General features: G+C 36.2%; 1 protein-coding gene across 5 annotated transcripts in view; it reads left to right on the forward strand.

The window, feature by feature from the left end:
* The window catches only part of crtam (cytotoxic and regulatory T cell molecule), a 42,362-nt gene extending 26,849 nt beyond the window's left edge, over positions 1-15,513 (forward strand). For 3 of the 5 annotated variants that reach the window (XM_043676692.2, XM_043676693.2, XM_043676696.2), the window contains 6 exons: positions 6,019-6,123; positions 6,206-6,256; positions 8,574-8,675; positions 11,003-11,152; positions 11,575-11,664; positions 15,115-15,513. In XM_043676692.2, coding sequence (XP_043532627.2) covers positions 6,019-6,123; positions 6,206-6,256; positions 8,574-8,675; positions 11,003-11,152; positions 11,575-11,664; positions 15,115-15,233 — 617 coding nt within the window. In that variant the 3' untranslated portion in view covers positions 15,234-15,513. Of the gene's footprint in view, positions 1-6,018; positions 6,124-6,205; positions 6,257-8,573; positions 8,676-11,002; positions 11,153-11,574; positions 11,665-11,860; positions 12,988-15,114 lie in introns of those variants that run through there. The other 2 variants (XM_043676694.2, XM_087976393.1) reach the window with 2 other exon arrangements.
* Positions 15,514-16,242: the final 729 nt, after the last annotated feature.

A 16,242-nucleotide genomic window follows, 5' to 3' on the forward strand; every position in this document is an offset into this window, starting at 1 on the left:
GTTTGGGAAGAAATACAATTGGTTCAATACTCTGATGTCACCTTATTCTGATTTTTAAAAACATCTTTGATAAAATCAATTCCCACAATTGGATTGAAAGTACCATAGAGAATGAGATGTTATGTCATTCCTTGGATCTTCATGTTAACAAAACATGCTCTCCTGTTCTTTTTAACAAGGCAAAGCATTTTTGTTTTGGAAAGGCTGCTGAATCTAACACAATCTAAGTAACATGTTCTTAGGTTTTAGCATCTTGGTAACAGAAAATTTAACATCTACTTAGTCAGTCATCTCCACTTAAATGTGTACCTGTTAAATATATTATTTATAGAAATAACCATTATGCTCACCCATTTCTATTGAGCTGTTGCTTTAGCATTTGTATTCATCTAAGACTGTTACATCTTTTTGCTTTTATTTAGCATGAGTTATTCTATCTGGAAAAAATATGGCCTCTTTGTGTTTCTCTTGTCCTCTTATTTTTAATACACAGATTTGGGTCATAATGGATTCCTCTGCAATGTAAGAGCTTACCCATTATATCAATGACAATTCAAAGAATTAGCAAGCTCACTGTAATGACACATCTCTAAACTCCCAATACTGATTGTAGGGTGCCTTTGTATGATTAAATGAAACTTGCATATCTTAAAGCACATGAACTCATTATATAAAAATCTCCTAACCGTACTATCAAGGAAAACAGAACTCCAGTTCTCCTTTGGAAAACATTAGCCCACATGTTGTCATTGCAATGATGGTGAAACTATACCTTGTCTACATTCACTATCATTAAAATTATGAAACTGACAGCAATTTCCCAAATCTGCACCTCAGTTAAATGCAGAAATCCATCAGTTGTTGTCAGTTGTTCTCTGCTTCTCTGCAAGGTGCATTTTAGAAGTCATGCAAATGGAAGCCTTCTGAAATCACATGGCTTGATGTGAACTTCATTCACTGAAAATCCTTAAAGAAGCTATGCCTTGTTGAATAAGGTGTCACTCTGATCAGTCACAGCTGTCATCTCTACTTAAAATTGATGCTGTCCATGCCAATGTAAGAGTGGCAGAGTTAATGGAAAACCAGTAGATTTAGTGCAGGTTATTTATAGTTCAAACCATTGTCTTCAATAGATGCTTTATATAACCTGCACACATTGTGTATATGTGCTTCACAATAATAACAAACACAGACTATTATTGAACATTAACAGCATATTAATAACTTTATTACTGCTGTAAATCTACCCAGGTCCTGAAAAACTAAGTTTGTATTCTATAATGTAAAAGAATGCCCTTGGTTTTCAATTTTACTTTAAAGTTTGTTTATCTGTTACCTTCTTCTTTAATTCCATGTGTTTGTTGTAATCTTTTCTTCATTGTCTGTCAAATAATTTAAAAATTGAGAGCCAATCAGCATATTTTAATGTCTTGGCTTGCTGATTGTGAGAATTCTTGACTAATATTGCCTGTTTAACATGCTTGATAGCATCACAGTTGCCAGATACAAGAAATCCCCTATATCAGAACAAAATAAACCTTGGGAAAGATTAAACACGTAGATTGCTAGATTTTTATGGGCAGTTTTCCTTGAGCTCAGAGGTGAGTGCATTGCTTCCCTGACATCTGAAAAATCTTAGTAAAACAGAAGTATCACATAAAATAGATTTTATACATGGAAAGTCATATCTTTATCCACTCTGTTCTTAGTTGGTGTTATTCAATAGTAGCTGAAAATGTGTTGCTGGAAAAGCGCAGCAGGTCAGGCAGCATCCAGGGAACAGGAGAATCGACGTTTCGGGCACAAGCCCTTCTTCAGGAATGAGGAAAGTTTGTCCAGCAGGCTAAGATAAAAGGTAGGGAGGAGGGACTTGGGGGAGGGGTGTTGGAAATGTGATAGGCGGAAAGAGGTCAAGGTGAGGGTGATAGGTCAGACTGGGGTGGGGGCGGAGAGGTCAGGAAGAAGATTGCAGGTTAGGAAGGTGGTGCTGAATTCGATGGATTTGACTGAGACAAGGTGGGGGGAGGGGAAATGAGGAAACTGGTGAAATCCGAGTTCATCCCTTGTGGTTGGAGGGTTCCTAGGCGGCAGACTACTATTCAATAGATTCTGTTATTAATGTATTTGTTATTACTGTGGAACACATATACACACTGTGTGCAGGTTATAAAAAGCAACTATAAAAGACAGTGACTTGAACTGTAAATAACCTGCACTACATCTCCCACTGGTTTTCCATTAACTCTGCTACTCCTACATTGGCATGAACTAAACCAACTGTAAGTGAACCAGTAGAGGTGACACCAGCAACTCTGTGACACTGATCAGAAATCAATAATGCAAATATCTCTGAAATGCAACACGATAAAAGAAAACACTAACTGATGTATTCAGTGGGGAGCCTACTCTTGTCCAGATAAAGACCAATACTTGAATAGACTCAAAGAAAATGGATCAATCCAAACTCAGTTGACATTGTCCAGAAATAGATACATTTGCCTGAAACTATGTAATCAAGATCTGTAGAAATATTCCAAAAACATATTTACTAAAGTTTTATTATTAGAATGTATATTCAATAAATTTATTATTCTCTTGAGTATTTGTGAGAAACATGAATCACAGATTTAAAATTGAGTAGAGGAAATGCTCACAATTGATGTTCCATTAGAGTTTAATGATTTTCTGAAACAATGCAGCAGATAGTGGCTATTCAGCTCACCTGCCTGTGCCAGTTCTTTCACGATGCAGCCCTGTAAACTTCTCATTTTCAAGCATATGTCAAATTCTTTTTGTAAGTTATAACTGAATCTGTTTCCACTACCCTTTCAGGCAGCACATTCCAGATTGTAAAATAAACTCAATGTCTTTGCACACAAAATTTAACCAGTTATTTTACAACAGTTTCTCCTTGTCTACTTTGTCAAGGCATATCAGACTTTAGAGCATCTCTTTTAAATCATCCCCCTATTTTCTGGACTCAAATAACAATCCCAAACTCCATGCTCTCCAAAACCGTTAATCTCTCATACCTAACTATTTTTCTCTCCACAAATTCCTTGTTTTTTGTACTTTGTACTGCACTGTACCTCTATTTAAAGAGCCTTTTAAAATTGCACCATCTAATTGATATTGTCTCTCCTATATTTTCACTTCCAAAGTGTATCATTTCTTGTGTTAAAGTTGTTTGTCACATGTCTGCCCATTTGACAATTTTCTATATGTCTGAGGAAGTCTACTACAATTCTCCTCATTATTTACTAAATTTCCAGGTTTGAGTTATCCACAAACTTTGAAGTTTTTTTGCTTGATAGTGTAGATCATAAATAGCAGTGGCCATAAATAGTGCCGCTAAGGGCATCTGGTCTGATAAGTACTGATAAGAAAGCTCTCTGCTTTCTCTTAGCTAATTTTGTATCATTGCTGCCAGTGTCCCTTTATTTTCTGACCCATTCCATTGGCAGAAAGAGTCAACCCGTTACAAAAGTTCTACTCAACAACTTACCACTAGGTGGTGCATGAGTAGTGACTACCCTTCCATTATTGCTATTTGCAAAGGCTACTGAATTTTTCATACTGCCTCTTCCTGACAGCAAGTGAATTACTATGTGAAAAAAGATAAGGGTATACACCATGCCTCATTGCAATGTGGCATTGTACCATCTTCTGATCATTTTAAAACAGTTCTGATAATCCGAAATTGATTCCTAAACTCTCATTAATGATAAAGTGTATGTGTGGATTGAATTATACTTAGAGTGGAAAATTCACTTAAAGTGATACAGCTATCAAATGATTCTGACTGAATCAAGAAAGCTGTGACATCAGTCATACATAAATCAAACCAATATCAATATCAGATGTGTCAGTATCAATACCAGATGTGTCATTTTATCTCGTATGTAAAACAACTAAAAGAAGAACAAGATTTATTTCTGTAGAATAATTCTCATTCAGGTTCCAGAATGAAAGTGTTTTTACATTGATTTTCGTTAAATTACCATTTAATTAGTAACAAGTTATAAAATACAGAATGAATTAAACGTTTTATTCAGTCTTGTGTGTGTCACTTAATTTCTTTCAAGAAGGTGATGGTGAGCTACCATCATGATTCATTGCAAGAAGCTTTCTTTAGCAATAGTTTGTTACGACTCAGTGACTTGCTAGACTTTTTCAAAAGGCAATTAAGAATCAGCCACATTTCTGATGGTAAGGTAGCAGGTTTCCAACTTACAAAGACAATAGCTATTCAGTACTTTCAATTTATTATTAACTATTAATGGTTTTTATTCCAGATTTAATTAACTGGATTTAAACTGCCCAGCTTGAGTGGTTTAAATTTATGTCTCTAGTTAGTTAGTCCAATCTTCCAGTTTACTAGCACTGTAACATAATCACTATGCTACAATACTCCTAGACATATTGAAATACATATGACATTCGAAGTGCAGAGACTGTAATTTATTTGTTCCTGTTTGATTACAGTCTTCATGTCTAAGCTGGAGTTCATGTCAGCCAGCATATGGTACAATTTGTATCATTTGCAAACTCTAGGAATGTCCAAGTTATAATGACCTACACAGAAAGCTTAAATCTTAAATGCAGAATAACATATTTCTTCATGTTATCTCCATGAAAGAAACACAACGACCATTTCATTCCCTGTTGTAAAAAAAACTGCTTTTTCTTTCAATTATTCCAGGAATTTACTAGTTGTGAAGTAGGAGATTTGTTTGAGGTTAGAAGGAGATGTCTAGCTGTTTATTTCTTCGGTGATAATCATCTTAGTTTGTATTTGCTTGTAGCTGTTCAGTGTTGTATTTATCCATTCAATGCACTTCTTCTGTCAAAGTAATGAATTAGTGATGTAGTGTTCCAGTTAGCAGTATCATGGAATGCCTCTTTTCATTGTATTGGATTGTCGCTGAAACAAAAACAATTTTATATTGTTACACAATAATAATGTTTACATTTCTACTTAAACACCTCAAGTCATTTTGCACATTCAAACCCTTTTGGAATATGACAACTCTTATTATGTAGGCCATTTTGCACAAGGATGGTTCATGAATATTAATGAGAAAAACTCAAATATATCTGTTTTTTTTGGTGCTGTTGGTTGAAGGATGAATGCTGTAAAAATAGTATGCATAGTTTTGAAGAGAAAATGAGATCTTAACAGCCCCCACCCAGAATTTCCAGAATAATGGTTATCTGGTCCAAAGGACAGTAGTTCCAACATTGCAATATTTCCTCAGCAATGCATTGAAGAATCAACAAAAATATGGGCAAGAAATGTTCGCATTTATATAGTATCGCATATTATGGGCGGCACGGTGGCACAGTGGTTAGCACTGCTGCCTCACAGCGCCGGAGACCCGGGTTCAATTCCCGCCTCAGGCGACTGACTGTGTGGAGTTTGCACATTCTCCCCGTGCCTGTGTGGGTTTCCTCCGGGTGCTCCGGTTTCCTCCCACAGTCCAAAAATGTGTAGGTCAGGTGAATTGGCCATGCTAAATTGCCCGTAGTGTTAGGTAAAGGGATAAATGTAGGGGAATGGGTGGGTTGTGCTTCAGCGGGTCAGTGTGGATTTGTTGGGCCGAAGGGCCTGTTTCCACACTGTAATGTAATCTAATCTTTAAGAGACCCAGAATAGTCCAATGGACAATTAATGACATTTGAAATGTAGATGCTGTTGTTTAGTCAAAATCCAGTTAACACATAATAAATTAAATGAATGGCAAACAATCTGTTCTTAGCGTTGACTTAGGGCTTAGTATTAGATGGCCTACAAGAAGGAGTCATACTCTTTTTTGGAAAAGTGCAATAGGACCTCTTAAGTCAATCTTATCAGACAAATATTAGGTTTAACACCCCAGAGGATGTTACATGAGTTATATGAGCTAAAACCTGATATCAGGTGTGAATCTACAACACTTATTCTCTGAATGATTTATTAAAAATGATATGTCCTACTTCTTTTTGAAATGAACCTTGTTTTTTCATTTCCCCCACCAGCAGTAAGTGAGATAGAATCAAGCCTGACCACAACACCCAGCATAGAATTATCTGTCACGGAGAGTGAACAGAACATCTCCCAAGATAAAGTAGACTTATTCAATTGTACGTTATCTGTTTATATTGAAAAATTGTTAGATGTATAATTCTTATGATCATAGCTTAATTGAATTTTCACATTTTTCAGCAAGTTACAGCAACCCCTACAATTCAAGTGAAAACAACACAGAGGCAAATGGTATGTTGTTAAAATATATTTTGTCTATGTTCATAGCTGTGAATAAGTACCTCAATCTAATTTTGAATGTTACATGACTCTAAACTTAATTGCCTTTTAAACATCTAACATGTGACCATGTGAATGAAGAGCCTCAGTCAGCCATTCAGCCTCTCAAAAGGTCTCCTCTGCTGTTCAATAGGATCATGGTGGATTTGGTTGTAACCTCAATTCCACATTCCCACCTAGGCATGATAACATTTCAAGCTGTTGCTTCAAACTGTGCCCTCTCTATGCTGACTTTTCAATCATCAGAATCAATGCATCCTTATCTATAGTATATAAACCCTTCATGCTTATATGCAAATCTATGAAAACTCCTTTTAGCCTTACTTCTCTGCTTGAAGGAAAGCTGTCAAACTCATTTCCAACTTTCATTTGTCTTTCAACCTTTATCCCTGGAACCACTGTAATAAATTTCTTCTGTATCCTCTCCAAAACCTTCAAATTGTTCCTAAAGTGCAATGTCAGGACTGTGCACCATAATCGAGCTTGGCTGCAGCAGATTGAGGTACTAGATGAGAACTTTGTATTCAAGGAAGAGGAGTTTGACAAATGAGGAGATTGGGGTAATAATAATATTAGATGAAAAAAAGCATTAAAACAGCTTCCAGTTCATGAGTTGGTTAAGTCACCCCAGCTGGATAGCATCTGCACTAGGTTACTGAAAGATGTGGTAGAAATTGCAGAAGCGCAGACCACAATCTTCAATCCTCCTTAGATACAAGGGTCATATCAGAGACTGAGGAGCTGCAAATTTTACATACAATGTTTTAAAAAACTGAAGAAATCTAAACTGGCAAACATAGGCCAACCCAGTTTAATGTTAATGGTCGGGAAGATTTTTAAAACAATAATCAAGGTGAAAATTAACAGCCATATGGATTAACAAAGGAAACTAAAATGTGTATATTGGTTTTGAAATTCTACAGAATTCTTCTAGTCTTATTTCAGAATTTTCACAGAAAATCAGCATCCAATCTGCTTCCTCCAGATCTTCTGGGAAAAGCCCAGATGCTCTTGTGCCCAGTGCAACACCCCCTCAGCTAGATGGATCTTTCTGTTGAAGGCAGAAGCAAATTCAATTATTTTACAGTTTTCCTTGTCAAATTTTCATTTTCCACTCTGCTGCTTTTGTTGATCTCACACAACAATCCATACATTCACCATCCCTGTCAGTGAATGACCAACATGGTTATCCATTCACTCCTTCCTCACCCTATTACAATCTAAAGCTTTATTCTATCATGTCTTGCCTCTCTTATAAATCTGCTTGTTCTCTGACTGAACCCTTGTGTACTGAATTACTCACTCTTTCAGCTCCATCACTGACAAATGTTCAATCAATTAAGTCCTATGTTCTATAATTCCCTTCCTTCAAAGGAACCAAAGAGGTAAAGGTTAAATACCTTTCAAAAACTCACTTCTTTGGCCAGCTTCTCCCAATCTTTGTTTCTGCAAACATTTTTCTCTGATTACACCATTATGAATTGCTTCGGGATCAAGATGTAATGTGCAAGTCGTCCTTGTATTCCAACTTCTGGTCCGAGATTGGTACCTTTTCTGCAAAGATTTTACTGTCTTTCTTTGAGTAGCTGATATTATCTTGCACAGATTAATAGTGTGTCAAATTTTCACGGAATCTTACACACACAAAACTTTGAAAACTATTACATAAGGTTTTATTGTATCTGGCTTTGAACAGACTGATTCCTTAAATAATCAGCGATAAAATTTTAAGAGTTTCAGTTTGTTTCAGAAAAATTCTTAACTTTATCTACTGAAATTTACTGATAATTAACTGCTAACCATCAGGAAATCGAGAGTAAGAAGTCACATTTGCAAGAATCATATATTGGCTGTTGCATGTTATATAAATATTGCCTGATAATTTCATGTAACACATTTAATTTTACTCGTAAAACTTGAATTTCTTTAATTAAAAAATCTTTTACCCAAACCAAAATTTTGCAAATGTGCCTCCTGTGCTGGTTTATAAATTCAAAATCATTCAAACTTATGGATAACTGACAAAACCAAAGAACACTAAATTAACTAATAGAGACTGTAGCGTAAAAGAAATTTTTAAAAGTTGTATTTATGGAAACCTTTCTGGAGTGATAGTTTAATCTTGCATACCAGATCATGATTGCATATAACATGAATACTTCTGACTCAGCAGAGTCCCTCCATAACTATTCTAATTACCTTTCATTCAATAGTTCTCTTATTTTGTTGTCTTTATTAATGAAAAGTATATGCTACATTTATTTTTCAGAATGGGCCATCAACTCTACGACTGTGTGGAATTTAACAACAAATTCATCATTAGAACAAGAAAATCCAAATGCCACAGTAAAATGTGAAAATAATCAAATCAGTAAGTCAATCTGCAAACTATTTTTAAAAATAATTATAAAATGTCCAATCCTGAGTGTGTAATTGGCAAAGCCGTACTGCAAGTAAGAAATAATCAATAAAGAACTATTAATTACAATGAATAATACTTGGAACAGTACATTGTCTCTACAAACAGATAGGAATTCTATTTTCTAAGGAGTTTAAAGTTACAGTAGTATCCTCAAGTAATACTGAGTGTTGCATTGGATTTAGTTGATAGCACAAAATGCACAACATATTGTCAGCCATCTGTTTTACAGCCGGTGCAATTTTCTTTTCCATTGACTTTAACAAAATTGAGATATAAACATACTGTTTACTTGCTACCATCCATGACTAACTTTGTCCTCATTCAGTCTTGACTTTCAGCACAGCTCACAAAGTCTCCAAGGCAAAGCCTGGATTCACTAGTTCACTGGATGGATTTGGGAAGTAAAGCTTTTCAGCACATCTTAACTTTTCCATCCGAAAAAATCTTCTCACAACAGATATTACGACTCTGGAGAAGACCACAAAATCTATGTTCCAGTCTAGTAGTGCCCATAACCTTTTTGAATAGACAACATTTGAGATCCCATGTACTTACTGACAGAAAAGACACAAGCTGCCACAATATTCAACAAACAAATTAAACTTTATTATACAAAGATTAAAAGTGAAACAATCTACTACATAAAATTTATATTCTAACATTCAGGGTTAGCATAAGTACGAGCTACATTTAAACTATGGTTAGCACCCCAGGGACTGCATTTTAAGTGGTCAGTGTGGTCAAGACATATCTCATCCAAACATTAGTGACACTGGTAGTCACCATATCTCATTTAAATTCTGAAGAAAAATAAAGATCTAGCCATCTTAGCCTGTCAACATAAACTGTCTCAACAACTGGTGATGGCTTGGTAATTCAGCCTCTTCTCCCAAGACTGAGTGCTCCCAAGGACTAGAAATAGTGCAATTTCAGTTTTTAGCAAAAACCAACTTTCATTAAGATGCCATTTAATTTCTCTAAGCTCTATTCTTTCTCAGCTTCATCAAGCAAATACTGCTTATGGGCTTCCTTCACCCCATTGTCAGCTACACTGAACTATCAATAGCATCCAGTATCTTCTGCCCTAATTGTCTGGTGGCTGCGAAAAGCAGTATTCTGCCAGCTTCAAGCTGCAATCAACTTGTCCAAACAAACTCACGGATCCACTGAAACAAAGAACCTGATGAAGATTCAGCTCTCTGAATGACATTGTCACCTCTGAGCTATTGAATTTAACTGCATTTCAGAGTTCACTAAATGCTTTTAAGCTAATTTAGATCTAACCCCCAAACAAGAAAAATCTCTTCTGATCATGTTAAATAATTATGAGTAACCTTTTTACTCAACATGAATCCAAATTTTTAAGTAGGATTTTTTTTCAGTTACATTTATCACATTTTCCAGTTAATTATTAATTCCAAAAATGAACAATTGTTTAATACAAACACATAAAATATTCACAACACACTGTTCAACTGTAGCTGAAGTTCCTTTTCCATTAATTTTAAGGAAGTGCCAAGTCTGTCAATCCCAATATGACTGTCTGACTCAGCTAGTTGTTAGCAGCAACATATCTACCACGATGAATGCAATATATAAAACAGTATATTTTTGGTCTGGCCTACTTTGTTTAGAATTCCCTTTCTCACGTTGATTACATTCTGTGTGAAAAAAAAGTCTTGCAGTCTTTCATGGAGAACATCCTTGATCAATCAGAGAAAGAACATTTGTGGGAGTCTTGTCCACCACAATTAAATTTCATTTTTTGTCAACAATGCTGAAAAATACAGGTTCATGAGCACTAATAAAACTTAGGTAAATGCTTCCGGGAAAATCCTCACCAAACTGAAAGTTAAAAGAAATTCGTGGCAAAGTTTGAAAAGAAAATGGTTAATGTTGCTAGATCAGCTGGATACCTTGCTTTTTCTCAATTATTATGTGTTTTGATCTGTACAAGAACATGCTTGTAACTATTTGCCAAATGAATCAAGTATAGTTCTAAATGAAATCCAACTGTGCAAACAAAACAGAATTTTTAACCTAATTTTTTTTGGTAATATACAGTGTCTGAATTGTTTTAAAAATAATTTCATACAGCTGCCTGAATACAAATCTATTGCCTTTATGCTCACAAAAGGATAAAATAGCCCTATGTTGGATTATTGAATCCTTTACTGTAATGTTCATAGCCAAAACATCAGGCAAAATAGATGTCTGTACATCTTCTACTTGCAACTAGACATTGTTAACTTATATCTTGTTTGTATCCATTACAGTAGAAAATAATGAAAAGCCAGAGAAGCTACGAATGAAACAGAGTAGTGCCCTATTACTGATACTCATAGCTTTCCTGATCTGTGGTTTACTCATTGTGTTCCAACTATTTGTGCTAAAAATAAGAAAGGAGCACTTAAAGTGGAGGAAACGTAAGTATGCTTTTTATAAATGTTTAATCTTTTAAGTTTATTGTTGGTCCCCACTCTCAAAAGTACTGACTTACTTACTGAAAAACAAATCAACATTCAGTTGCCTCTAATTCCTCAGGCAGGCTCTGATTATGCAGGTGTGAACTTTGACAATGAGGATGGCAAACTCTCCAACTGCTGAGTTCACTGTCAAAGCTAAATATAATTTATATGAACAGATTTACAGATCCTGCACTGATAGTAGGGAATCATATTCAAAGGGCCTAAAATTCTGCACTTCTGCAGCTTTTACTCCCTCTTCTTTTTCAAATGTGATCCCCAATCAGAGTACAATGAATATACTCTTTCAGGACTAATGCATGGTGATACAAAAATAACACTAAAGACTGTCACTGATTACAACTTTTTTCACTTTTTTTCAGAAAAAGATGACTCTGATTTGACAGTGGAAAGTAACAAATCAAATAGATCAAGTAATGAAGAAAATGTTCGAACTGAAAATAATAATCGAGGTAAGTTAGTAAAATTATCGCCTGAGAATTTTGATAGCATTTCAAATGTAATACAATTTGGAATTTATTACATAAATACTATGAATGAACTCTCTTGTTCTGAATCATGATGCTTTGAAATTCTTCAGAAATTAGTAATAAAAAAAGCTTAGATTTGTTTAATTCACATTTAATTATTTTTAAATTGATGGAATAGGAAGAAAATCAAAGCCTATAGTATGAAACATCACCAAGATTTGAAAGGTATTAAAAAGCAAAGACAAGGAACAGTGACTTGATGATGAAGAGATGAAAGCCAAGGCCTGAATTTCAGCAAATATAACATTGGTTAGTAGACAATAAGGAGAGATAGCAAGGGAAAGGAAATAAGAGCGAGACTTATCATCTTTGAGGGTTTCTAGTCACCTGATACAGTCAATATATTTCAGTATGTAAATACTGGAACATAACATGCACACACAATTAAGAAAATTTCCATAAATTTCAAATCCTGAACTAAGTCAGAATCAGCTTTATTTGTATTGAGGAAAACTGAAGTCAATTTGTAGTGACCCTACCTCTGAGCCAGAAGATCAAGGTTCCCAACTGTTCCAGAGCTGTGGAATAACATCTCTTAACCAGTTTGATTAAAAACAAATCTTCAAAATTGATAGACAATGAAAGTTGTAAATGGTATTAGTTATTTGTTACTTTGAGTACTTCCATCTAAAAAGTAATTTCAGAAGTGGTGCTTCCCATCTTTATGAATTACTTTTGCAAGACTAATCACAACTGTATTTGTGGTGTAAATGAACAGATTACAATTGTCATTCCTCTAGACAATTATTTTCCAGCTTGTAATAAATTTCTCATCCACATCCAGATTCCTTCTCAACTTATAGAAATTGCACTTGCTGTTTCTCCAAATACAATTTTGTATTTGTAATTATCTTTACTAATGGCGTTGGGACACAAGTGAAATTTCAAAGCCTTATTCCCTACAACCTTTAAATGAAAGGACTTCTATTCCTGTGCTGTGCTGTTCTATGTTCTATTTGTTCAAGTCACCAACTTTCACAGGAAAGCATTTCAGTTTGAATTTTTTCAACTATTACTATTTCTCTGTTTTGTGCTGAACAGTTTGTCAACAAAACTGATTGGTGGATTTGTCAAACATTGCAGTTTTAAACACCGTGGTGGGCGGCATGGTGGCACAGTGGTTAGCACTGCTGCCTCACAGCGCCTGAGACCCGGGTTCAATTCCCGCCTCAGGCGACTGACTGTGTGGAGTTTGCACGTTCTCCCCGTGTCTGCGTGGGTTTCCTCCGGGTGCTCCGGTTTCCTCCCACATCACAAAAGATGTGCAGGGTCAGGTGAATTGGCCATGCTAAATTGCCTGTAGTGTTAGGTAAGGGGTAAATGTAGGGGTATGGGTGGGTTTCGCTTCGGCGGGTCGGTGTGGACTTGTTGGGCCGAAGGGCCTGTTTCCACACTGTAATGTAATCTAATCTAATCTAATCTAATCTAATTGTGTGTTTCCAAAGACAGCTTCTTGAGTTTGCAATATTGCAGTAATTTGAGAACTGGCACAATGATAGTAATGGAGCCAAGCTGAAATGTTGAATTAAAATTATCATATTAAAGCTTGAAGGCCTAAATGAGGGTCTGAATCTTAGCAGAATCTATCACGTTGTAAATTTTGGCAAACATCATGGAGGGTTTCTCTTCTGATAACTTTCTTTGCACTATGTTCCCAGACTTGTTTCATTATCTAGGCACCGTGCACCTATTAGCCAAAGGCAGCAATACTTGTCACTGCAAAACATTCCTGTAACCAGTGCAATGTTTAAAACCTAAATATGCACCTGGTCAAGTGCTGGTAGTTTAAAATTGCCCTGGCTGGTTCCTGTCAATTTCCCCCAGACATAGCAGAGAGGGGGATATTGGTATCTCACTTTCCCAACAGAGACCTGTGGATCCTGGTGAACAGATGATGTGTATGGATGCTGTCCATGGGTGTGCCCTGAGGTGAAGGTGACTGACAGGAGGTCCAGAATAGCAATTTAAATAAAAGTGCAACTGGACTTGTCAGGTTACTGCTCTTTCATGTTGGGAATTGTCACCGAGTTTCTTTCTAGTGGTTGGGAGAATTGGAAACTACACACTAGTAAGGTGTGATGATGCAGTAATGAGGATTCTACTGTTATGGACCAGGCCAGATCTCCTCAAAACATTTCAAGAAAGTAGCCCAGACCCTAGCTTTGCTAGTTGTTTTAAACTGGTGTAAAGCGAATATTCCAGGAAGGATGCAGCTGGTCAAACCACTTAGTTTTAAATACAACTGAATTTATTTACAAGATTACTGAATGAAATACAAACAAAAGAGAACAGAACACAGAATAGCCTATCTGAAACCCAACAGATTAAACCAACTTATTTATGCTGTTCCAAATACTTGCAATAATCCCCCCAAATACCCCTTGGCACAAAAGGTAAAATCAAACAGGGTGTAACTAGAAAGAAATCAGAGAGAGGATCGGCATGGATCTGCTTCTTTGAATCCAGCAACTTCATAACTGCTGCCTCACAGCACCAGGGTCCCAGGGTTGATTCCAGCCTTGGTTGACTGTCTGTGTGGAGTTTGCACATTCTCCCCATGTCTGCATGGGTTTCCTTCGGCTGCTCTGGTTTCATCCCACAATCCAAAGATGTGCAGGTCAGGTGAATTGGCCATGCTAAATTGCCTTTAGTGTTAGGTGCATTAGTCAGAGGGTCGGTGTGGACTATTGGGCCGAAGGGCCTGTTTCCTCACTGTAGGGAATCTAATCTAATCTAACTGCCTGACTGCTTTCAGTGAATAGCCAAAACTAAATCAAACCAGAGAAAAGCTGAGATGGAAGAACTGGCCACTTCCCTTTCATTGTACAAGTGTTTTTTTTTTAACTGAAAAGCCTTTTGTTTCAGGCAGTATCTGTTAGCTATAATCAAGTTGTCCCTAAAACCCATTGAAACCCAGACTTTTCAGAACCTGTGTTTTTATGACCTCCTGAAAAGAAGACTATGGACAACATAATCTTGTTAAAGGTGCAGCACCATCACACGACAGTATTCATGCAAATAGCCCTTTCACTGCACACTTGCAAGAATCTCATTCACTATTCAACACTTGTTTGGAAATAGGACATTTTGCTCTTTACATCAGGAAGCTCTTTGTTAGTCATCTCAAATAAATTTCTCAACTTTCTCATCAATATTATTGATGGACTGGAACGATTCTAAGAGGTTTTTGTTTATATGTATCAATATTCTCAATATGTTTGGTAAAAGCACCGCACTAAATTTGGGAACTTGCAAATGTCTACATAGAAATGCTTGATAAGAGTGATGAGTGTTGACATTTTCATAATTGTTAAATGTGAGTTAAGTTTTGCAATTTCGAAATTAAAACTATTTGTTTTTGTCCCTATACAGAGCCAAATTTTGCAAATCATTACACAATTCAAATACATTCAGAGGAACAAATGAAGCAATATATGAACAGCATCACTGAAGATCAAATAAATACATTGGACAAGGAGAGCACAGTATAAGTTGTAACAACAACAGCATATATTTGCATTAGATTTTAATGCAAACTTGTCTGATTTTTAAATTTTTTTGAAAGACATTTCATAAAACAGTTGCCTTTGTGGCACTTATTTCAAAATATAATGTTCGTAGAAAATTTTACAACTGTTTACCTAATGTGAATAATCTCTTTTTTACGTTTTGTTTCCAAATTGAAAAATGTGAAGTTTTTAAAATGTTTTTGTAATATACTTAACAGTTGCACTTATATTTATTGCTATTTGCACATTAAATACAATTTTTAAAATACTTTTTAAAATATATTTACTTTGTATTTTTCTCACTTGAGTGTTAGATGTCAGTGAGGAGAAAGTGAGGTCTGCAGATGCTGGAGATCAGAGCTGGAAATGTGTTGCTGGAAAAGCGCAGCAGGTCAGGCAGCATCCAGGGAACAGGAGAATCGACGTTTCGGGCATAAGCCCTTCTTCAGGAATGAGGAAAGTTTGTCCAGCAGGCTAAGATTAGATGTCAGTGCTGGGGAAAAACTTCTTGATTCTTTATGGGTAATTTATTAAATACCACAGTCATCTTGTTGATAGAAATACACATTGGAGAGCTGGGTTTCCCAAATGCCAGCAACAGTCCTTTCTTGTTAATGCTGGCAGGCTCTCTATCCACTGCATTTCAGTAAATACTTCTTCCTCTCACATCTTAGAGGATCAGTCTAAGCTCTTCCAGTATTCTAACAACGCTGTCATATTTTGGATTCCTCCTTTTCCTCCTCATTGATATAGTCAAGTGCACGTTTTCAGAATTCATTTCTTCTACCGTTGGACAATTTTTACCTCACTGCTTGCACTAATGGGCGGCACGGTGGCACAGTGGTTAGCACTGCTGCTTCACAGCGCCAGAGACCCGGGTTCAGTTCCCGCCTCAGGCGACTGACTGTGTGGAGTTTGCACGTTCTCCCCGTGTCTGCGTGGGTTTCCTCCGGGTGCTCCGGTTTCCTCCCACAGTCCAAAGATGTGCAGG

Source organism: Chiloscyllium plagiosum, unplaced genomic scaffold, assembly GCF_037043375.1.
Source record: "Chiloscyllium plagiosum isolate Xiang-an unplaced genomic scaffold, Cpla_swu_hap1 HiC_scaffold_29, whole genome shotgun sequence".
Taxonomy (NCBI): domain Eukaryota; kingdom Metazoa; phylum Chordata; class Chondrichthyes; order Orectolobiformes; family Hemiscylliidae; genus Chiloscyllium; species Chiloscyllium plagiosum.